General features: G+C 36.7%; 1 protein-coding gene across 2 annotated transcripts in view; it reads left to right on the top strand.

Annotated features, from left to right (window-relative positions):
• The window catches only part of ERCC6L2 (ERCC excision repair 6 like 2), a 163,857-nt gene that overhangs the window by 118,057 nt on the left and 20,675 nt on the right, over positions 1-25,125 (top strand). For both annotated transcript variants that reach the window (XM_061163672.1, XM_061163673.1), the window contains exons 15-17: positions 3,706-3,786; positions 5,175-6,309; positions 10,950-11,104. In XM_061163672.1, coding sequence (XP_061019655.1) covers positions 3,706-3,786; positions 5,175-6,309; positions 10,950-11,104 — 1,371 coding nt within the window. The remainder of the gene's footprint in view (positions 1-3,705; positions 3,787-5,174; positions 6,310-10,949; positions 11,105-25,125) is intronic.

Below are 25,125 nucleotides of genomic sequence, written 5' to 3'. Positions count from 1 at the left end.
TGGAGATTCAGCTTCAGCATAAGTCCTTCCAGTGAATGTTCAGGGTTGATTTTCTTTAGGATTGACTGATTGAATTTCCTTGCTATCCAAGGAACTCTGAAGAGTCTTTTCCAGCACCACAATTACAAACCATCAATTCTTTGTGCTCAGCCTTTCTGTTTTCTGCTGTATATAAAATAGTTTTTGTTCTGTTTTTAATCAGAATAGCCACTGTTCCTCTGTTAAAAGAAGTGTTATGTAAGACATTGCATTTGACAGGTTATTAGATAGAAAGTTCTCTTGTTCTCTAGTTGTCCTCAATATATGTTGTTTTTCCTCCAGGATTGTTTATTAATGACAGGACCCTCCATAATCTTATATTTTGTTTGTGGCAAAATATGCTTAACTTCTCACTAGGAACATCATTGGCATTCAATTATTAAATTAAATTTTGAATTAAATTTGTTCATTTGTTATCAGTCAGAATTTAGTAAATTCATATTATGTTTTTGGCCAAATAATGTTTTAAAATATTATTAGTCCAAGCCCTATAAGGGAAGTGTATACCATAAAGTAAAAGAAGTGTTTTACTTTCTGTGATGCATTTTTAATTTTTCAAGGTTATAGAAAAATCCATTTTAAAATGTTTTAAGATACAGAAATTTGAATTTATAGAGCACTTTTAATATGAAGATTTCTGGGCATTTTTGTTCTGTCTTACATTGACTTTCTTTTAATGGTTTCCCTTTAAAATATATAGAGAGAACTAATTTCACAAATATTGAGTATGTGCTAAATGTCCAATACTATACATCATAGAGCTAGGCATACAGAAATTAATAAAATAGATAAAAAGTCCTACCTATAAAAATTTACATTCTATTTGGGAGAAACAATAATAAAGAGAAAAAATAACTGAAGTTAGTATATCATGATGACAGATTCTAAAGATAAATATAGAGCAAGTAGAAGATGAATAAATTCTAGAGATCTAAAACACAGCTTGGTGAGTATTGTCAACAATACTATGTTATATACCCCAAAACTGCCTAAGGACTAGATCTTAAGTGTTCTCACCACATAAAAGAAATGATAATTATATGATACATGAGAGGTGTTAGCTAAAGCTATGATGGTAATCATATTACAATATATGCACACGCATTCTCAGTGAGTTGGCTCTCCCCGTCGGATGGGCAGTATTGGAGATTCAGCTTTTGACTGAATTGTGGCGCAGTTGACTGTAGCCCACCAAGCTCCTCTGTCCCTGGGTTGCCGTTTCCTACTCCAGGGGATCTTCCTGACCCAAGGATCAAACCCACGTCTCCTGCGTTTCCTGCATTGCTAGGCGAATTCTTTACCACTGAACCACTTGAGAAGCCCCACATTACAATATATAAATATATGAAATTTAAAAAAAATAAAAAATAAATAAATAAATATATGAAATTACTACTTTGTAGACCTTAAATGTACATGCTGTAATATGTAAAATATATCTCGAAAAAAAAAAAGAGCCAGGAAACAAAATGGGGAGACTGTCAAGAAAAGAACATTACAATTTTAGATGGAGTAGCCAAGGAAGCATTCACTGTGAGATTGCATTTGATTCTGAAGAGACAAGGAAGAAGTGTTTTAGACAGAAAAACAATGCAAAGGCCCTCAGAGCATGCTCAGCATGATTTCAAAATGTCAAGGAAGCCAAAGTGGCCAGAGTATAGTAACAAGAGAGCCAAAGATGGAGCCAGTGAGATGACAGGAAGCCAGATCCTGCAGGAACTTTGGCTTTGACTTTGAGTGAGAACAAAAGCAATTGGAGTTCTGAATAGCAGAATGACATAGTATAATCTATACTGTTTATTCTAAAGATTAAGAATTGGATTATAGAAGTGCAAGAGCAGAAGCAAGAAGCCAGGTGGGAAGATACTGCAACAGTCTAGCCAAGAGATGGTGGTTTGGGCCAGAGGATAGTGGTGTGTACCCTGAGGCACTGACAGCATCTGCTGATGGAGTAGATATAAAGTATGTAGAAAAAGCAATGAAGGATGACTCCAGGATATTCATGGTCTTCCCATGTGGCGCTGGTGCTAAAGAATCCGCCTGTCAATTCAGGAGACGCCAAGAGATGCAGGTTCGATCTCTGAGTCAGGAAGATCCCCTGGAGGAGGGCATGGCAGTCCACTCCAGTATTCTTGTCTGCAGAAGCTCTTGGACAGAGAAGCCTGGTGGGCTACAGCCATAGAGTCCCAAAGAGTCAGACATGACTGAAGTGACTTAACATGCATGCACACCAGGGTGTTTGGACTGAGCAACAGCAGAATGGAGTTGCCATTTACCTATCACTGAGGGGTTCTGACAGCTTGAAGACTTCTGGTGCTGCTAGTTACACCTATTATATTTGACTTCTGTTGAAGAGAAAAAAAGGAGTACCAGGAAGGAGGCTCCTCACTCCCTTAACGTGATAGCCTCTGGACATTGGTAGAAAAGATCTTATTCAGGAACTCTTTATCATTCTTTCAAATTCAGTAGGGGAGATTCTCACTTGTTGCCCTGGGTACCAGGTAACCGGAACCATATCACTGGTATATTATGAACACTGGTGTATTCATAAATTGGATATTTGTAACTCTGGTGATGATAATGTTATTTCCCCTTGTTCTATCAACAGATAGACTTGAAAAGAGAAATAAATGTATTTCCTTTTGAAGAAGAATTTAGTATTCTAGAATCTAGGTCATTAAATATGTCTCTGCTAAATGATATACCAAAAGCTGTAAAAGCATACTTTTTCTAAAAGATGTAGCTAGCCTCTTATAATATTATGATTTTTTTAGTTTTATATAAGATGGACATTTTCCTTTTGATATCTGCTTCACTGAAGAAATCAATAAACATCTTTTAATGAATATGAAAGATAAGCACACTAGCAACATAAGCTAAAATATCAAGTTCCCAATGCCCAGTATTTGCTCTGACAATGTAACCTTAGAGTTACTGCAATGTTATAGAATATTTATTTATTTACATTATATAAAATATTATATTACATACCAAGTTATATAGTTATCATATAGACATGGTTATTATGGGCTACTGGGTAAATTTTTAGTGTTTTCTTCACTCTCCCTCCCTCCTAGGGCTTTTAGTGGAGTTTCCTGAAAAATGGTATTAATTTTCTATATGAAAATGTAAGCCTATGATAAGAATGAGTTTTTTATGGGCCCAGCAGATTTCTACTGTGCCTCTATACTATCTAAGAATTATGAGCATTTAAAAATATATATATATGAATTCCTTAATTAGCAAATTGAAAATAGCATTAAGAGAGTTGAAGCAAGCTGTACTCAGTTTACTTACTTATTTGTTTTTTTGCCACCCCATGTGGTTTGAAGGATCTTAGTTCCGCAGACAGGGGTTGAACCCAGGCCCACAGCAGTGAAATTGCAGCATCATAACCACTGAGAAAGTGGAAGTGAAAGAAAGTGAAAGTTGCTCAGTCATGTCAGACTCTGCGACTCAGTGGACTGCAGCCCGCCAGGCTCCTCTGTCCATGGAACTCTTCAGGCAAGAATGCTGGAGTGGGTAGCCGTTCCCTTCTCCACTGAACCGTCAGGGAATTCCCTGCGTTCAGTTTTCCTAACTCTTAAGTTTCATCATGCCATTGCTCTTGTTTACCTGGTTGTTTCTACTTTATATATTTCATACAGTGGTTTGCATTTTTTGCAGAGAGAAGGCAAGGTGGAAGCTGGGATCATGACAGCTACAACGTGGTTGAAAGAGGAACCTCCAGTACGCAAGCTAGAAGCAGTAAGCAGGTTTTGAATCTAGAGCTCCTGGGAAACATGCACATGATGCTTTTAAGTTTCTTTTCTTTCTCCTTCATTTTTCAATGTGTAACGAAAATGAATTTTTTAAAAAGTTAGGGACACAAAGTCAGAGGACTGTCAGTAAAATTAATAATTTAGGCTAATATTTCATATCATTAAAAAAAATTCAGGAGCAATCTTTAGGTGTTTACATCCAAACTGGAATTTTAACTATACCAAACTATAAGTCCAAAAATAAATGCACTGTGTAGATGACCAGTCTAACCTAAGCAACAAATTAAATGGAAAAATCACAATCGTGTATATTTAAGATTGTCAAATCCAGACACCAAGCTCATCCTTTGACTCAAGCAGATATTTGAGTCTTTTGTCCTGTGACAGTTTTAGTAATTTGTCATCCCATATTCTACAAAAATTTATGTTGTCATCACAAAGCCTTTTTAAAAGTAAAGAGTGTGTGTAAAATTTTAATTGCTGTTGCTATTTTTGTCTTTTTTTTTTAAGAATTTAACTCTAAATTTATAGTAGCCCAAAGATATAATGGGCTATATGATAACTATATGTTATGATATAATATACATATGATGCAGCAGTATATTATATAGCTGTATGATAACTATATGTAGTGATAACTATTAATTTGTAACACCCCTGTAAATTTATATCACCCATTATGTGGTGAATATTTTTTTTAATTTATAGAAATACATGAATATCAAATGTTGGCTGAAGTATTACCAGATTACTGAATAATACTTCCCCAAATCTTTCATTAATAAAGCCTCAGTTTTCAGAAACTGAAGAATATATTTAGCTCTAATTGATGTGAAAAAAATAAATATTAGGTTTAAATTTATAATAAATTTTACTTCAAAATAGCTTCAGTATCTTATTTATTTATGGTGGTCAAGATCCTGTCCAATCTTATTTTTAATGAACTAGAAATATTTTCTAGTTGGGAATTCTTTAACTCCTACAAATTTGTTTTGTTTTTAAAGCATGGTTGAAAGTATCAGCTGGACTGTAGTAAGCAACAGGTTATGTGCTTTTCACTTCGAGGCCAGATTCAGTCTCTGCATCTTCGAAGCTAACAGTTCTGCTCTGTGTTTTCCCTGTAAATAATTTGATCACTTTATATTCTAGTTTTAACTTTTATTTATTCGGAAAGTTATTCAACTTGAAAAGAGTATACCAGACTGTGATATTAAATCCTTTATATTTGTTTGCCACATGTTTTACTTTTAGAAAATACCAAGTGATATACTTGTATATAAATTATCTGCTCAAATTTAATTCCCTCCCAGTGTAATAGGTTTGATATCGTTATTTTGACATTTTCTAATGTTTCTGTCATTGCCTCTGCTATAGGCCAGGGAGCCGGGCTGTCAGGAGCACAGAGGTCCAGAACAACTAGCAGAAGCAGCATGTGGTCTGTGCAGTGATTTTAGTGAAGATGAATCAGCAGGCAGCTCAGTAACAAAGCCTGCTAAAAACAAAGCATCTGACTCAAGGAAAGCTTCAGTTTCTCCTGGGCAGCTTAGCTTACTCCAGTGCGGTTTCTCTAAATTGTTTGAGACAAAATGTGAAACAGTTGAGGATGATGATGAAAATATTGCCTCTGACAATGAAACTTCTGATGAACAGCCCACATGCCTTTCAACAGAAGCCAAAAATGCTGGTTGTCAGAAGAGTCAAGACTCTCTTGGTACTTTGAAACATCAGAAATTAGCTAATGTCCTAAATCCAAATGGAAAATGTGTTTTTGATAAAAGTGAGAAAATTTTAGAAGAGAATATTCCTTCTGAGTCTGATGATGAGAAAAACTTTAAAAACACAGTTGACCACCATTGCATTTTACAGAATGTCACAGAATCAGAAGATAGTGATATCATCTTTCCCACACAGTATACAACTCAGAGATTCCTTAAGAAGAATATAAGGTTTAAGCCACCTGTGGATGGATCTGAAGATTCTGAATCAGAAAATCCTGTAAATATAAAAAATAATGGTGATGATACAAAGACCAATGTCAGAGGAAATGGACTAATTTCAAAACAATTAAATCTTGAGATTGAGACCCTGAAATCTAATACAAAAAGAAAAGGTAGTAGTGATATTAGTGATGAATCTGATGACATTGAAGTTTTCTGCAAGTCAAGAGTAAGAAAGCAAAGAGCTACTAGTTCCCTGAGGTTTAAGAGAAAAAAGGAAAATAAAAGGGAACTTTACACTTTTCCAAAAACAAGGAAGAAAGCAAATGAAGACTGTAACTCTCAGACTATTGATGAGTTTTCATCCTCTGATGATAATTTATCTGTTGGCCACATCAGATTCTCTAAACAGAACCATAGACCAAAAACTATAAAAGATAAAATCAGTGTCTCTTCAAAATTAGCTAACCATAAAAGAAATAACACTTTCATACCAAGAAAACCAATGAAATTTTCAAATGAGAACATGGTCAGTCAGAATCGGATATGTGAATCAATGGATAAATTTTTAGGTAACTGAAAATCCATTCTGAAAACTTTTCTTTACATATTTGTTGTATGCAATCAAATAGCTCTTAAGAGATGCTTGAATTACTTTGAATTAACTCTGCAATCGAGGTGCTATATTGAGATACAGATGAGGAAGTGGGTAGTGGCAGGATAAAGGGAAGACCTAGGTCAAGATAGAGAAGTTTGTCATGTATACCAGAACCCCTTCTATGTAACCCATCTGAATCACTATAAACTAATTAACTTTTTTGCATTTTTATGGTTTTATCAAATGTGTATATGTTTGATACAATGTATAACCCTTAACATTATAGTCTCATTAAAAAATTTTATATAGGTTATTTTAATGTATAAGATTCTTCCTCCATCCCTTTCATTTCTTTACAGTTTATATGATTTTTTTCTTTTTTCTTTTTTTCTCTTTATATGATTTCTTTGTTGAAGAAACCAGGCCAGTTATTTTCTGCAGTTTGCATTTTGCTGATTCTGTGCTGTTGGTGCAGGTGAACATATTCCTCACCCCTCTGTATTTCCTGAAAATGAGCAGTTGACCTCTGACACTGTATCAAACTCAGGTTTAGTCCCTTTGGCAAGACAAAAGTTAGTGTTTGACAGAATGTTTGCTGGTTTGTCTCTTTATGATCTTAGCAGCCATTTATTCACTCAGAGTAGCACAATGATGGTTTCTACTTCTTATTTCTTTTTCATTTGTTAGAATGCTTTTGTGAGGCAGTACTTCCCCTCATCTACTATTACTTACCCCGTGATACAGTTCATATAGATAAGATAGGAAAAGTCATTTCTTTACCAACTTTAGTAAATGAGTTTTCTATCATCCTTCAATTTCTTTTCTTAAAATCATTGTGAATTAATTGATTCAAGCACATTTAGTGAGTCTAAATTCATTTCAATTAGTACCATTATTGAGGCTCAGTTTTCCCATCTTTGGACAGTGGGAGCCTTTAAACATGAGCATTTTGATTCCTTAGATCTTTGATGTGATGCTAATCATCTTTGATAGCGATCTGGTGTTACACAATACTCCAGGATCATCTCATGCATTTTCTGCCTCAGACCTAAAATCAGTTATTTCTCTAAGAAATCTTGGTTTCTTTTAGTGAAAAAGTGTGTTTCAAGACCACAATCTACTGCTAGAAATGATCATTGCTACTGCTTGCTTAGTTATTGTTTCTGGGTCTTTTCAGTGGATAAATTGTGTTTATTATAAATTGTGTGTCTGTGTGTGTATATATATATGTATATGTGAGTTTATATATGTGTGACATATATGTATTTTTATGTATGAGATAAAATACTTCATGAGTTCATTTTCATGCTTCCATATTTATTCTTTATTTGGGGGTATGGAGGAGGGATAGGCTACCCACTCCAGTATTCTTGGGCTTCCCTGGTGGCTCAGATGGTAAAGAATCTGCCTGCAATGTGGGAGACCTGGGTTTGATCCCTGGGTTGGGAAGATCCCCTGGAGGAGGGCATGGCAGCTCACTCCAGTATTCTTGCCTGGAGAATCCCATGGACAGAGGGGCCTGGTGGGCTACATGAGGTCACAAATAGTTGGACACAACTGAGTGACTGAGTATACCTAGAACTTTTCCTTAACCTCTTCTCTGTCATATTCGCATACTTTTTCTTCTCCACTGATAATCCTGGTTCTTCAGCATATAGGGAATGATTTAATTATAATGTCCCATAATCAGTCATTTTGTATCCATATTACACAAAATAAAATAATAAAAATACCAATACTATTGTAGTGTGATTCCTGAAAACATTAATGTTTGGGGCAGACTTTCCATGTGCTCTCCCATTTCTGCCTGTTTTTAAAATGGATATGTTATGTGTCCGTTGTCAGAATACATGGTTACTGCATTACACGCTCTCCTCTTAGACCTCATTTATTCTTGGTTTGCAGGTAACTATAAATTTAATGCTTCTTATTAGTCTTCATGTCAGTGTCTCTCTAGTCATTTTGATTGTCTGAAGCTTATATTCTAATAGATCTCTTATTTCTAGTAGATCCCAGAAAGTACTCATGAGAGTAATATTCTCTGAGATTCTTGTTAATAACAGTTTGTGCCCTTTATAGTTAAAAGTCTGATTTGTATTGCTGATCCCTATGTTTTACCATTTTCTTGAAGTCTTACTTAATTCTGAAATTAGTTACAATTTTGTTTTATAAGCTTGTTTTTCTGGCATTTAGGGATGTTACTCTGCTTATTCTCTTTTCTATTATAATTTTTACGAGATTTGACCCTTTGCTCACTGATATGCAAATTCTTTCCCCTGAATTTTTAAAAATGAGGCAGAATTTAGGAAATCTTTTCTAATTTCACAGAGATTCATATTTGTAATTTTTGCATAGTGTTCAAAACAGTAGTGGGATTTCTTGTTTCTAACCGTTTTTCCTGCTTTGCTCTCGACCATCTCTTTTCCTCATTCCTGTTCTTCCTATTCTGTTCACTTTTACTTCACCCCAACAGTTTTTCCTTCTTATTTGACCCTGGCCTGGGAGCCCTGGGGGGTTGGTTTGGGGAGTTGCTTAGGGCTAGCCTGCCCCAGCCTCTTAGGCAAGCCCCCTGTACTCTGTACTCAGCTTTAGAGAATGGAACATCTTCCCAAATATAGCTGCTGATCTCCAGGTAGCCCATTGTGCTAGAGTCTCCTGTTCTCAGATCCATCAGATGCCACCCTGCCACTTCCTTCTTCCTTCACACAGGCCCTGGTGCCTACAGAGTGTGTAGCTACTAGTGAGCTGAACCCAGCTTCTTGTATTTTAGAGCTAGTAGGAATATCTTGTCATCTAACTTTGTTGTAAGTGTTGTCCTTGGCTTTTGGTTTTCCAGCCTAGTTGCTCTCATGTTTTAGAGCTAGAAAAACTGCTTCCCCTTACCATCATCTGCTGACAGTCTGATTAGTGATTTTTGAGTTACCATTGCTTTCAGAAGTGTCTTGATTTATTCCCCCAAAAAATCACCAGAAAGAATCTGATATTTTGATGTAGAAACCTTAATAATTGTGTTTGACAAAACAAGCTTTCTTTTGTGGTTTTTAGTAGTCTTCATTTAAAAGTTCATTATGATACATATTTTGATACCCTTGCCCGGCTATGGAAAAGTAGAGCCTTCCTGTGTAATTTTTCATAAACTGAAATGGCATAAAGCAGAGAAGAAATTACCTTAGGATACATCTTGTTAATGGTCGCACAAGGTAAGTCCAGGGAACGCACAGATACCCACCAACACAGTTCAAAGTTCTGACGGCCTAATGCTGAGATGCTGAGTGTTATTCCTGGTAAAGGAGCTTGGCAGAGCCACGCTTGCTGCCGAGGAGCATGCTGCCTCTTCAGGGTCTGGCGACACACACTGTTTCGCTTTTTGCCCTTTTTCATAAAAGTGAAAATCCTCTTTGGATTTCTTTCTGTTAGAGTAAGAACAGGTACTAATGTAAGTCTTTCAGAAGAGCTAAGTGGTAAAAAGCAAAGGTTCAAGAAGTAGGGGATACCGATACTGGACTATCCCTTGGTTTATGTGCAACAATTGGATTTTAGGTTTGAAGAATTATTGCATGAACGTTTATTTTAAAGCGCAGCCAAGTTGTTGCTGCTGTTGTTGTTTTACTATATAAAAGATGTAATAGTTTGTGTGGAACTCATTCTATTTTGAAGGTATATCATGTGTCATTAAAATTAAGAACAATGCCTGAGTCAATTTTTTACCAGAAGAATTCTTTGGCAGGTTTAAACTGTTGCTGTATACACCCTAACTGATATTTCAGAATTTAAGGAGAATATTATCTTGGTTGCTCCTTTAGTCCTTTAACAACATCTTGTTTTCTCATGATTGGCGATTCTGACTGAGAGAGTTTCAGGGCTGAAAAAGCACAAGTGTTGAGGGCATAATTGAGGTTCACTGTCAGAGGTGTTTGAGGGAGCTTTTATAGACGTCAATTCTAGCCTTCTCTTTTAATGACCACCAATTTAAAAGTAAATTATAGGTGCCTAGAAGCAAAGCAATAAAAAAAAAAAAAGTAGCCATTTTTAAACTTCTTTTAGATAAAAGCTGTAAGTTAATTTTTTTCATTTCCTAAAAACCTCCAAATCTTGACAATCTCTGGGCATATGTACAAAAAAGACAATATACAAACAATAAAACTGAACAAAGCTGACCAAACAAAACTCCCTGGTCATAAACCCCATGCTCCTACCTCATAATTGTAATCAAGTAGTTGTTTAAAGGAACAGATGAGGTTAGCACTACTTTTAAATTAGTAAACATTTTTTTTACATCAACAGAGATGACAAATTCATAGAAACAACCTTCTACAATGACTTTCCTCACTTCACACTTAAATCTAAAAATTGTTACCTGATATCAGAAATTCTTATATGAGAGGGAAGAGTCATTTCTAAGTTAACCTAAGAGTTAAAAAATATATTTGAACTTTTTTCAATTTTTAAAAAAAGAATATTGAGATATTGACATATAAACTCAGTGTTTTTCTTGATTAAAAATAAAATAAGCATAACCTGTTTTAAATGTGTTGTTGATAATTTTTAAAGTATATCTTGAACTATATTGTTTCATCATAAGACACCAGTTAATAAACATCAATTACTTCGTAGATGGTGTTCAGGAGGTGGCTTACATTCACTCAAACCAGAATGTGATTGGATCAAGCAAAGCTGAAAATCACATGAGTCGATGGGCAGCACGTGATGTATTTGAACTGAAGCAGTTTTCTCAGCTTCCTGCTAACATAGCTGTTTGCACTTCTAAGGTAAGAAGATAGCATACCTCTAGTTTTTATATCATTGTCACAGAAGTTCCTTGATAGGATCTTCTGTAAGTACCCCCTCAAAAGTACCAACAAGATTATAAATGACTTAGAAATAAGTGTAAAAAGCAAAATACTGTTTGGGGCACTGTATTCACAAAATGCTTTATATTAAAAGACAAATCTGTATCTAAATGCCTAATAATGTTGAGTTGCTTAATAATTTCCTTAGTGAAAGTTTGCCAAAAATGAGGACTCTGAGGGAATCAGTTTAATCAGAACCAAAACTACTACTGCTTATATGGAAAAAGGAAAGTGTATCATCAGATTTCTTCCATAATTTTTCATCTAAAATGAAGACACATACAAAAACTATATCTAGAATTTGTATTTTTAACAAAAGGATTTTTTTTATTAATTTTGTTTTTTATTGAAGGATAATTGCTTTACAGAATTTTGCTGTTTTCTGTCAAACCTCAACATGAATGAGCCATAGGTATACATATATCGCCTCCCTTTTGAAACTCCCTCCCATCTCCCTCCCCATCCCACCACTCTAGGTTGATCCAGAGCCCCTGTTTGAGTTTCCTGAGCCATGGGCTCTTCTCATTTAAAATTGCTGCTTTATAGAAATATGGCTTGTATGAAAGTGATATTTTATTTACACACTTACATCAAAAGTTTTTAAAAAGTATCTTCTTCTCTTTGGCTTATTCAGTTCAGTCATTCAGTTGTGTCCAACTCTTTGCAACCCCGTGGACTACAGCACGCCAAACTTCCCTGGCCATCACCATCTCCCAGAGCCTACTCAAACTCATGTCCATTGAGTTGGTAATGCCATCCAACCATTTTATCCTCTGTTGTCCCCTTATCCTCCCACCTTCAATCTTTCACAGCATCAAGGTCTTTTCCAATGAGTCAGCTCTTCGCATCAGGTGGCCAAAGTATTGGAGTTTCAGCTTCAGCATCAATCAGTCCTGCCAGTGAATACTCACGACTGATCTCCTTTAGGATGGACTGGTTGGACCTCCTTGCAGTCCAAGGGACTCTCAAGAGTCTTCTTCAACACCACAGTTCAAAAGCCTCAGTTCTTCTGCGCTCAACTTTCTTTATAGTCCAACTCTCACATCCATCCATGACTACTGGAAAAACTATAGCTTTGACTAGATAGGACCTTTGTTGGCAAAGTAACATCTCTGCTTTTTAACATGCCTTCTAGGTTGGTCATAACTTTTCCTCCAAGGAGCAAGCATCTTTTAATTTCATGGCTGCAATCACCATCTGCAGTGACTTTGGAGCCCAAAAAAATAAAGTCTCTCACTGTTTCCCCATCTGTTTGCCATGATGTGATGGGACCAGATGCCACGATCTTGGCTTTGTGAATGTTGAGCTTTAAGCCAACTTTTTCACTCTCCTCTTTCACTTTCATCAAGAGGCTCTTTAGTTCTTCTTTGCTTTCTGCCATAAGGGTGGTGTCATCTGCATATCTGAGGTTATTGACATTTCCTCCAGCAATCTTGATTCCAGCTTGTGCTTCCTCCAGCCTGGCATTTCGCACGATGTACTCTGCATATAAGTTAAATAAGCAGGGTGACAAAATACAGCCTTGATGTACTCCTTTCCCAATTTGGAACCAGTCAATTGTTTCATGTCCAGTTCTAACTGTTGCTTCCTGACCTTTGGCTTGACCTTTGGCTTATTATTCTTTCTTAGTTCCTGAGAGCTAAATGTCTGAAGAGTAGTTTTTCTACCACTTTATGTGTACAAGTGGAAAATTGGTATTGTATATAACAGTGACACTCTGTTTCAAGTTAGTGCTACTTTTGGAGTGAAGTGGGTAAAATACGTCTGAACTGTCAAGCTATCTTCATTTATTTGTACCCCATCTGGTCTGGGGGCTTTCCAGGTGGCACAGTCATATAGAATCTGCCTGCCAATGGAGAAGATGTGGGTTCGATCCCTGGGTTGGAAAGATCACCTGGAGAAGGAAATGGCAGCCCACTCCAGTATTCCTGCCTGGAATATTCCATGGACAGAGGAGCCTGGAGGGCTACAGTCCATGGGGTCACAGAGAATTGGACATGACTGAGCACACAAACACATCTGGTTTGACAAAGATTTTGGATCGTTTTAATTAAATCAGAATAAAAATTCATGACCAAGGAAAATAGAAATTAAGATAGAAGTTCAAGGCTGGGAGGAAGTTAGAATGCAGATATATAAGATTATAATGCGGTATGTAAGATATACTATACTTACCCAGATACATTTTTTAATGGCAAATTTGATTGAGTCTCCTGGTAGACAAAACAAAGGAAGTGAACAATGTATTTAGTATTTTCTTAACTAATCCATTTGGAAATGTTGGACAGTTTGGGTGGTCACAATGACAAAGTGCCTTACTGGCATTAAAGTCTGGAGGCAGGGCTGTCATGGGGTGTCGGGAGGCCCAGGAGGTTAGGTGGGGAAGCATCCCACATGCCAAGAATTGTTCTGCCCAAAATGCCATAACACCCTGCTGAGAAATGCTGAGCTAAATGTCCTTAAAGAAAAAAAAAAAAAAAGTGAAAACAAACAAACACAGAAAAACAGTTCTTCTGAAAAGGAGCAAAGCTTTTCCTAGTGCTTAATTTGAAAGAATTTGTCACCTGGCATTTTGAATGGGGACCACCACATGACAACAGTCAGTTGTCGTATATTTCCTTGGTGGCTCCATGGTAAAGAATCCTCCTGCAATGCAGGAAGCACAGGAGATAAAATCCTTGGGTCAGGAAGATCCCCTGGATGAGGGCGTGGCAACCCACTCTATCGTTCTTACCTGGGCAATCCCATGGACAGAGGAGCCTGGCAGGATACGGTCCATGGAGTTGCAAAGAGTTGGACACAACTGAAGCAGCCGAGCACATTGTCTTGTAATATTCTTAAGAGTTATTGTAATATTGTGCTTTGAAAGGCTGTGCTTTTAGCTTTTTTTGATGTAATCCAAAGGCCTAGTTCCAAAATGCAAATCATATAAAAGCACTTTCATGACCCAAGTATGCTACTTTTTTATATCCTTACTTTACCTAGGAGTATACCATATGTCAAGCAGTACTGTAGATAGCATTTCTACAGTTGTACTACCTTGTAGAAGCTATATGAAAAAGGTAGGCAGAAATGTGCTGGGTTTGCCAGAAATTTGCTATATTGAAATGAGGAGCATATCAGAATCTTTAAAACAGCTGATTTTTTGTTAGTTTTTTTTTTTCTCTTTTAAACCATGCCTTTTATTAAAACCATGCTCTTTTCCAAACAGATTTTAATGTGAAAGGTCAGAAAACTTGGCAAATTCTGTAGTACATGTTAATGCAGTAATTTCACTGGATATTGGTCACTAGCTTATTTAAATATTTCTCAGAGAAGAAGTTTATCGCCATATAATACCTCCCAAAATGGATCAAGAAGCAGTAAAAAGTCCCTCTGGAACCTTCATAAGGAAAGTTGTAAAAACAAACATGATAGAAATACTTTTAGTTGTTTGCTGTTTAGTTGTTAAGTCATGTCCGACCTTTTTGCGACCCCATGGACTGTAGCCCGCCAGGCTCCTCTCTCCATGGGATTTTCCAGTCAAATATATTGGAGTCGGTTGCTATTTCCTTCTCCAGGGGATCTTCCCAACCCAGGGACCGAACCCATGTCTCCTGCACTGCAGGTAGATTCTTTACCACTGAGCCACCAGGGAAGCCACTGATGGAAATATACTGTGCTTTTAATTGGGAATGGTGGGAAGGGAGTTTCATCTTTACATTAGCAATACAGATAGTTTTCAACCTTTTTTAGCCTGAACATTCTTGAGATGGACAGTCCAATCTCATCAGAAACCTTGTTTCTTCAAGTGATGTTCAGAGTGAGGGACATTTCTTGCCAGGAGAAACAAATTGGAATACCCTGCCCCTGGAGTGTGTCATGTGCCTTTTGAGGCCATATATCTCCCCCATCACACACAGACCAATTTAGCAGAACTTTTTCAAGGAATACAAAGAAATCTGGTGTTTAATGACTGAATCATGGTGGGTATAAAAAATATTCAGGGGAGTTTTAAAGCCATTAAGCTGGAAGGCCAGTCCCATGCCACCAATGGTAGCAGGGCAAGAACAGTCTGTATAAACATACTCATCTCATCAGCTAACTTCAAATCAGTGCTTGATACAATAAATTCTGACAGTAAGATTTAGTCCCTCAGATTTGACCTGTATCGTTTAGTACATCAAGTTACCAGTATCATTGTCCTTCAGCATCTTGAAAGCTGTGTTGTACTATTTATGTACAACAACCGCTTGAGGACAGTATTATAAACTTACCATCAAAAAAGAAAGATCTTGGGCATATACTGCTATATATAAAGTAGATAACTAATTAGGACCTAGTGTATAGCACAGGGAACTTTTCTCAGTCCTCCGTAGTGACTTATATGGGATAAGAATCTAAAGAAGAAGGGATATGTGAATATGTATAATTGATGAATCAGCAGTGAACTTCACTGTCCATCCTTAACTAACACAGCATTATGAATCAACTATACTGCAACAAAAATTTAAACAAATTAATAGATTCATAAAAAGAAAGGTCTTGGTATATGAAAATCAGTTTTCAAAATAGATAGTGATCATACATACTTAGGATGTTCTTAATCTTTCACCAATGTTGAAAACTAAACCTGTTGTATTTTTTACATAAAACCCAGTCCCTGGACGCACCTTATGCTTTTCTCCTTTAGTTTATTTAGAAATAAATAAAAGAATTCATAAAATGAGACATCTTCAATTTGTTGAGCTCTGTAATCTTCTCAAGGCAGAGGAATTTTGATGGTTATAACTGGTCTATGTTATGAAGTCTATTCAGATGTCAATTTGAATTATAACTCTACCTGATACTTACTTTGTGACCATGAAAAAGTTACTTACCTTCTCTGTGCCTCAATTTTCTTGTGCTTAAAATACAAGTAATTATACATCTTACCTCAAAAGGTTCTTGTGAAGACTAAATGAGGTAATGCCTATAAAATGCTCTGAACAGTATCTGACACAAAGTAAGCAGTTAATGAATAATAAGTATTGTTATTGCAACCAATGGGTAAGACTGATGTCAGGTCTTTAACTTCCCTAGAAGGTGAAAATCAACAAGGACAAATAATCTATAAACAGTCTTGCATGCCCAGTCACTTCAGTCATGTCTGACTCTTTGCCAGCCTCATGGACTGCCAGGAGCCTGCCAGGCTCCTCTGTGCATGGGATTCTCCAGGCAAGAATGGTGGAGTGGGTTGCCGTGCCCTCCTCTAGGGGATCTCTCTGACCTAGGGATCAAACCTGCATCTCCTGCATTGCAGGCAAATTCTTTAACACTGAGCCACTAGGGAAGCCCTGCAATCATATTTAGCTATAAGTAAAAGAATGGGTGGTGCTAGTCCATCTGGGGCTTTGAACTTCCTTTTAAATAAAAAACTGAGAATGCTTATGCTATTGATATGGTATTTTTCAAATTTTTATATGTGGCTAAGTTTTTGTTTATGAAAACAAAGTCACCTGGTGCTTTATAATTTATATTAATTTTATTTTAGGCTTTTTCTGTAATAGAGTGAAAATTATTAGTGACTTTTCTGTGTAGAGCTGATAGATCTAGTTTCTGTTCATGTTCATCAGTTTAAGTGATTGCTTCTAATTCATAATATCTCCATGGCTGCCAACATTCATTCAAATGAGTGAGACTGCATTCTGCCATCAAATTAGTTGTTTTGCATCTCTGTACGTAGTGCTAGGGTTTTCTTCACTATAATTCTTCTGGAAACTAGAAACTAATAAAGTCAGTGAGATGGAATGATGGTAGTGTCGTTTCTCTTTACTAAAACTATTTGTAAAGATGATTTGAGATATTGATGACATTTCATTCACAGAATTTCTAAGGAAAAAAAGAGTCACTGATTTTATCATATCTGGTTGATGATACTTCAACACCTTTAATGAGTAAATCGTTGAAACACACCACCATCTTTGGTTAGAGATATGTATGTCACTCACTGAGAGGTTTTGCAGCTCTCTGTGTAGTGATAGGTGGCAATGATGGAGTTGCAGTCTAGCAAAAAACTTTTAAACCATTATGGAAGGAAAAGAGAATAAAGGTAAATAAAACAAGATGAAGGCAAAAAGGCTCAGCCATAGTACTAGAAATATTGACAACCCTCTTCTTTCTGAAATCTCCAAATATCCCTAGACCTCCCAGCTCCAGTACAGTATCTTTCTTCTAGGGTTTACATCCAGAATCCTTTTGATTACTGAGAATTCTTTTGAGTGCTTCATGTCTGTCATCAAAGATTTATTAGAGACCTTTGTGTTCAGAAAGAGTGTATGTGTGTGTGTGTGTGTGTGTGTGTGTGTGATGTCTGTGTGTGGTCTCTCAGTGTGTGTGTCTGTGTCTGCAGCCAGATGCAGATGTGCTGCCTCAGTTCCTAAGAAAACAAAACAAGTCCTATTTATTTGTATGAAGGCAACACAAGATTAACGGTGGCCACAATATGCAAGTATTTTACTTCCCAAGGAATACTGTAATTGAGTCTAAGTGAGAGCCTTTAACTAAATTGCAAAGGAATATACTAAATGAAAAACTTACAAAGGAGAAATAATGTACACTGCAATTATAAATAACATATTGTAGTCTTTCAGAGTTTCTCAGTCCTTTGATGTAATTATTAGAAACCAAAATGGCAAAAGCTGTGAATCAAATAAAATTCAACCATATGTTAAGAAAAGTTCTAAAATATACTGTCTTTCCCATATTTCCTTTGGCTTCTTAGTGTATACTTTTATAAATTAATTTGCTCATAGAACATATTTGATAGATATGTTGAATTAAAACCTTAAATTTCTAATTATGCCTGTTTAATTTAGCAGTACAAAACTATGTAAAATAAGAACTTGCTTTCCATTCAGTTGTGCTTGGATATTTCAGAACCATATGAGAACAGCTTATTTTAAAAGATAAGATGTCTGATAACAAGAGGGAAAACCTGTGTGATTTAGGTTTAAGCTTAGACCAAACAAATGTTTAAGTGCTGGAAGGAATGGATAATACCTTTGTTAAAGTTAACTTGTTCTTTCACTATATGGAAGTATGTCATAAAACTTAGCTATACCTGTGTGATGTGGAACCTCATTTTTTCAGTCAACTGTTATGTTTTCAACTTAAGCTTACTTAAAGTTTTCTGAAAAGATTGTACAAAGACAGCATTCAATTAAGGATTAATCACCATGGCAACTGAGATGTGACTGAAAGGGGGAGGATGTACTCTCCCCTCAGTTTCCTGCCAGCTGTCATAGTCAGCCTCTGCTGCCTGAATCCAAGCCAAAATATAGACTGTGACCAACTCTAAGAAACTATATCTGTATTTTTATAAATTGGTACAAGTATCAGACTATAAAAGGAGACTTAATCCCCTGAATGGTATGACAGACACTTGGCACTCTTGCCAGTGTTTGACAGAGAAATAACGGGCCGCTTTGTAGTAAAACCTGGATTAATAGTAAACCCTTCTTTATGTTACTGCAGCGTGGTGTAAATGAGAGAACTAAGCATGCTGTCAGCCTGGGGGCGGAGGTGGCATGGGGGAGAGTCTTTTATATAACCAGCGCAGGTTTAAGCACTGTTCAGAATACTGTAAATACAAAATGTTGTCTTAGTAAGAACTTCTCTTTCTCGTATTTGTGTTCGATTGGCATTTTGTAGGTTACTTAAAGAACGGATTTTTTTTGAGCTATGGTAGATTTGATTGCAGTATGTGTATACAGGTTTTGGAGTCAGCAAGGAGAGATGGGCTATTTACAATAAGCAGACTTTGGGGAGATACAGCTTTCCATTAGCCTGTTTTTCAGGATAGTGAATGGCATGGTAGTTTAAAGTAATTGTTCACAAACGACTGGTTTATGAAGTAGTCCAGTAAGTAAGGTGTATGGTTTCACCATGCAATGGAATTAACTCTTGCTGGGTGGGATTTTTCATGGTCTTATCATTTTTCTGTCTTGAGATGTTAACTTTATAGTATTTGCATCAGAAAGTTTTTCTTCCAAGTGATTTTAGTAAAGATCAGATTTTTAAAGTTGTGTATGTATATGTATAAAATTATGGGACCAGTGTTGGCATGAAGAAGGCTTTTGTATTTCTATCCTTAGAAGTAGGATTGATTCAGAGAGAGAGAGAGTGTGTCATTTGTGAAAATCACCTGTTACTTAGTCAAAGGAATGAGAATCTAGCGTTACCTATAAACATGTATTCCACTTCTAGCTAGTGGTGATGAGGAGCTGTGGCATCCTTCCTCACAGTGATGTTACCAGGCTTGGTGGAGTAATGTCACTAATGAGCTAATGGGGACAAAACCACATTCAATTCTTGCCAGAAAGGCATACGTGTTTATTATTGTATTTATGATTATTGCTTACTGCTTACTAGTAGGGTTGATGAGTGAAGCTCTTTCTCTTATTCTATGCAATGACCTGTTATTATTTTTGTTACTAGTGTGTGTGTTAGTTGCTCAGTTTTGTCCGACTCTTTGTGACTGCATGGACCCTATAGCCTGCCAGGCTCTGTTAGTAGCACCAGTAATAAAATATGTTAGAATGCCATAAAAGATCTAGTTCAGTCCTCAAATTTTATAGATGAAGGACCCACCTTGAACTGTGCCTGGTTTATCATAAAGAATACTATAGAAAAAAATTATATTTGACAGTAATTATAAGCTAATGTGACAATGGCCTGGGCTGATAAAAATATTCTTTGCTCATTAGGAAGTAGCTTGATTCTAACTCTTCTCCTAGCTGGTCATTGTTCCAATTGCTTAGAAGATTGATAAGGCTCCTTTGAACAGTTTCTCTGTTTAGAATTGTTGGAAGATTATAAATAGTTTAAAAATAGTATTTCTTCAAATAGTGCTTTCTAAAAGAATCCACTTGCCAGTGTAGGAGATGCAAGAGACACTGGTCCAATTCCTGGGTCGATAAGATCCCCGGAGGAGAAAATGGCACCCCACTCCAGTATCCTGGCTGGGAGAATGCCATAGACAGAGGAGCCTGGTAGGCTATAATTCATGAGGTCACAGAGAGTCTGACACTACTGAGCATCTGAGCATAAGTAACAATATAAAGGCTTAGAGATATGAGGCCTCATTGAACTCTGATTGACTACCTAGTGACTTAAGAGAATGTTAAGCACTTAATAGCCCTTTTCAAATGTGTATTTTATCCCTCTCTGAAAACCATGGTATCAGTTGGACATGGCCACTTAACGGAACCACCTATGGCCTTGTCATCTGAGAATCCTGCCTCTACACATATGAATTCTGAGTTTCATAGGATGAATGAAGTGAAATTGTAAGGACAGGGAATCATAGTATTTCAGAACTTGAAGGATTCTTGGAGACTAATGCAAACAATACCGTTTTACTGACTTTTTTATTTTAATGAGATGGTATATGACTTCCCTCAGGCTCAGCAGTGGCAGTCAGCTTAAATCCCTGCAGTCTTTCAATCCTTCTGGTTTCTCCTGTGCTTTCCCCCAGTTCCTTTACTTTCTATTTTGCTTTGGAGATTTTCCTTTTTTTTTTTTTTTTTTTAAAGTCTATTTTGCTTTTCCAATATGACAAATCAGTCTAATTTTTCAAGATAACTTGTCTATTAAGAATTTCCCTCACTTTAGCAGTTAAACAAAAAATTCGGGTGGACTAAATGTATCTTTCCCTTTAAAAATCTTTTTTTAGATAGTTAAAACTATCTGGACTCAAGAAATACTGTAAGAGTTGGCAGTGTCTACTCAGCCTTAGTTGTCCTAACCTCCTAAATCTCCAAACCTCTCTACCTCTCAGCATGTAACTCAGATGTGTCACTCTTTCACAAAGCCTGCCCCAATTCCAACATAAGCTCTAGGTAAGCTGTCCTTCTTAACGCTTTTTCTGCTTCATGTAATAGTACTTTGATCTAGTTATTCTAACATATGACTTCCAAATTTTTATCAGTTAGGTAAGTATACATCTTCTTATCTAGTAAACTCTGGACTTTAAAAATAGCAGAATATATCTCTGATTCCCATTTGATAACTCTGGAGACCTAAAATAGTGTCTTGTATATAATTGATACTTTTTTTAATAATTTAGGTTTTCATTTGTTGTCAGGGTATACTGAACCCCAACACTATGTTCTGAAAAGTAAATCGTTTAAACTGTCTTTTCTATAAACAAATCTCAGAATTTACCTAAAAATCCTCTGGCAGTGGCTTGGCATTGTTGAGCTACTGAATGTATTTACAATCAGCCAAGGGAAACAATCCCTCCTTATCTGAATTAGAAGGTTTGCCTGTCATTTATGGTCTTCAATAAACTTACTCAATCTACACCTCCAACCAAATCATCTACTGACTGATCCTTCACTCCCAATTCAAGTTTCACTCCCTCCATAAAACCTCAGTCTTCGGAGATCACTCTATTCCAAACTCCTTTCACACCCATTCTCTGTGCCTAACATCATTGTAGGTGTGGTGGACACCATGTTAGTGTTTGCTCTCTCCTCACGTATGTTACAAACTTCTTACGGATCAGGACCACGGCGTACATGTCCATTAGCATCACCACTTAGCAACAGGCAATACAGAGTGGAAGTTCAGAAAACATTTGTTATTAGTAATTCCTACAAGAAATTACTACATAATGCAGATGCCCATAACAATTTTCACTGTGAATATAGGTTCCAGAAGTTAATGTTAAAAGGTGTATTCTAGCAGATGATGTAAAGATGTTAGTCACTTTAGAGCAGCATAAATACTGGTATTCTTCATTGTCACTCATTATCTCTCACCTGTTGACCATAGTTCTAGTATAGGAAACCCACTCAAGAAGGGAGAACATGGAGAATGGTGTCAGAAAGATATCCCCACCCATGTGTGACTTTGTGATCTTTCCTCATCTAACAGTAACAAATCCAAGCAGCCATCTTGGGGAGTAATTTTCTGTGTTCCAAAGTTCTATAAAATATCTGTTTTGTTTCTTTATTGTATGGCATGTAAGGCATGTCTCAATTTGGTGCTAGCCTGCTTTTCCAGTCTCATTCTGAGACACTCATTTAGAATTACTGACAGTAACTTTGTGCCAGGCACTGTACTAGACCCTGAGGATAGCAAGCTGAACAGGTTCTTCCTAGTCATCCTTTAGTTTATGAGTCAGTCTTCAAGCACACCGTGGATTTTTACCCTTCTATGTCTTTGCTCTTGTGTTTCTTTTGTTTAAAATTCCATTTTACCTGTGCCTGCCTGTTGAACTCCAACTCCTTGTATCATTAGTGACATTTCTTCTCTATCATCTCCAAAGCGATGTAAATGTTTTCCTCAAATTCATCTTTACTTGTGTGTGTATATGCATGTATGTATGCTATAGCACTTATTGTATTATGTGACACTTTATATATATCTGCAGAAGGGAAAGGCTACCCACTCCAGTATTCTGGCCTGGAGAATTCCGTGGACTGTATAGTCCATGGGATCGCAAAGAGTCAGACACGACTGAGTGACTTTCACTTCACTTCACAGGATGCATTCAGTAGCATAGAATAGAATAACCATCTGAAAATAACCTATGCAATAGGCTGTTAACTAATTCACATAACAGCAAGTCTGGAGGGAAATATTTCCAGGTGTAATGCTACAGTCCAGTGACATCATAAGATATCAGCCTCTCTGATTTTCTTCTCCACTGTCTTTAGCGAGTTAATTTTTAGTTCCATGAGGCCTTTTTCCTCATGTTACAAGATGACTGCTACATCTCAAGAACCTGTTTCCTCATACAAAAATATGCAAGGACAGGATGCTGTGCTTCTCTTCATGTGTCTCTCCTTTTGTTTTGGAGGAAAATCTTTCTGGCAGGAAGTAATTGGCTTGACTAATCTCAGTTCATCCGCTAAGAACTGAGAGGGCAATCAACCTTTCCTGAGCACATGACCATGACCCATTCCCAATATTTAAATATTTAACAACAAATATGATTTTTTGATGTTGTATAATTTGAATGTGTCAACATTTTGAAGATACGCATAACTGACTTACTGTTTTCCAGATGAACAGTGAATTATATTACAAAATCATGCTTGGGGAAGAAATTCAGCCAAAGTGCAAAATATACCAATGAATTTTAATTTTAGTAATGTAAAAAATTCTGATGTGGTTTCAAATATTACATGAAACTAACTTTAACTGAATTTTGATGAAGTATCAAAAAGGAATATCTATAGTTATCTGAAAAGGCTATGTAAATATTCTTCCCTTTTTCAATTACATATCTATATGAAGCTGATTTTCTTCATATACTCCAACTAAGACAGTATTGCAGCAGGACTGAATGCAGAAGCAGATATGAGAACTCAGCTGTCTTTTATTAAGCCAGCTACTAAAGACATTTGTGAAAATGTAAAATGTAATCACTCTTCTGGTTAGTTTTTTGTTTGTTGTCCTTGGAAAATATAAACTTTTTTGTTGGTAAAAAGAGTGATTTAAGTTAACATGTAATTGGCTTATTTTTATTTTTAATGAATTAATTGTTTTAAACTTTCAATAGGTACAACCCACATAAACAAAATCTCTTTGGGGTCCTCATTAATTTTTAAACTATAAAGCGGCCTAAAACCAAAAAGCTTCAGAATTGCCATCTTAGACCATGTGGACAGGGTCACTTGATTATTAAATTCAGTTCTAGTGGAACATACTTTCACCTGGCCTTTCTCTGTGTGAACGCTTTACTTCCTCTGCTACATGGCTCATGAAAGCATATCAGAATAGAAGAGAGGGAAAATGATGTGGTTATAGGAAACCTACTCTAATTCACTAAAAAGGAGAATTATTCACAGTTTTCAGTACTTGATTATAAACAATAATCTGCATCCAACTTCACAACTAGTAACAATGTCCCAGTGTCATTTGTGGCACGGTGCTTGAAATGTTCTTTCCTAGACACTGAAGAGCCATCCTTGGCCTTGTAACTGAATCAGCCTACATAGAAAACTACACTTACTCTAACTGGAGGCCTAGAGGAAGGAAGTGAGGGCCTAAGCTCCCTGTGGGAAGTGCCAGCCACTGGAAAGGCAAGCAGGGACGGGTGCCTGACAAGAAAGACTTCAAAAATTTTCCATCAGCACCACCCTTCCGTGATCTTTTCACTAACAAATATTATTTAGTGTAGAACCTTCAAGTAATCTTTACAGACATTTTTATATTAACATAAATGTTATATGTAAAGATTTAAAATTGAGTCAGGATTATAAGATACTAAGGACCTTCCTTATTCATTGCAACTTACTCAAGATCCTAAAAAGACTAGTTTGTGAGCTTTAAATATGGAAGAGACTGATGGGGGTCCTGGATCCAAATTTTTATCCCCTTAGATCCTGATCTCCAAATCCATCATTATTCCTTAGGATAATGAGGCTCAAAAAGATTAAAAAAAAGAAAAAAGAGTTGCCCCAAATTTACACAATAAATGACCGAGGAAGGCCTAGACACCAGGACTTGTAGTGCCGAGTCCTTGCTCAGACAGCTACCCCAAAAGGCCCTAGATCTTGCTCTAGCCTTTGTGTGTAGGAAGTATTGAGGGGAATCTACTGCCTGACCATCCTTCCATGAAGGTCTGAGATTGTATTAGCAGACACTCCCCGTTGCTGGCCCACAGGCTTTTTGGAAGGTGATTGCCACCATCTCACCTGGCCCTTTCCTGCAGCTTGACTGCTGTGGCAGTCCCTTCAGGGTCCCGAGTCCCAGGGAGATAGGGCTTCTGCATTTCTGTTTGTACTGTGTGCCCCACGGTAGTCAGCGGTACTCCTGAGGCCATCGCTTTGTTCTTTCAGATAGATGAGTCTCTTGGACAGTGAGAAATGGATGTTGTGCACAAAAAAAGGAAGCTAGGCTCAGGGCAGCCTGTCCTTTTGTGGCTCACTCAGAAAGCAAAGTACTACCAGAAAAGAAAATACATA

This window comes from Dama dama, chromosome 16 (assembly GCF_033118175.1).
Source record: "Dama dama isolate Ldn47 chromosome 16, ASM3311817v1, whole genome shotgun sequence".
NCBI classification, from domain to species: Eukaryota; Metazoa; Chordata; class Mammalia; order Artiodactyla; family Cervidae; genus Dama; species Dama dama.
The sequence above is the reverse complement of the archived record's forward strand: the minus strand, read 5'-3'. Positions and strand labels throughout refer to the sequence as shown.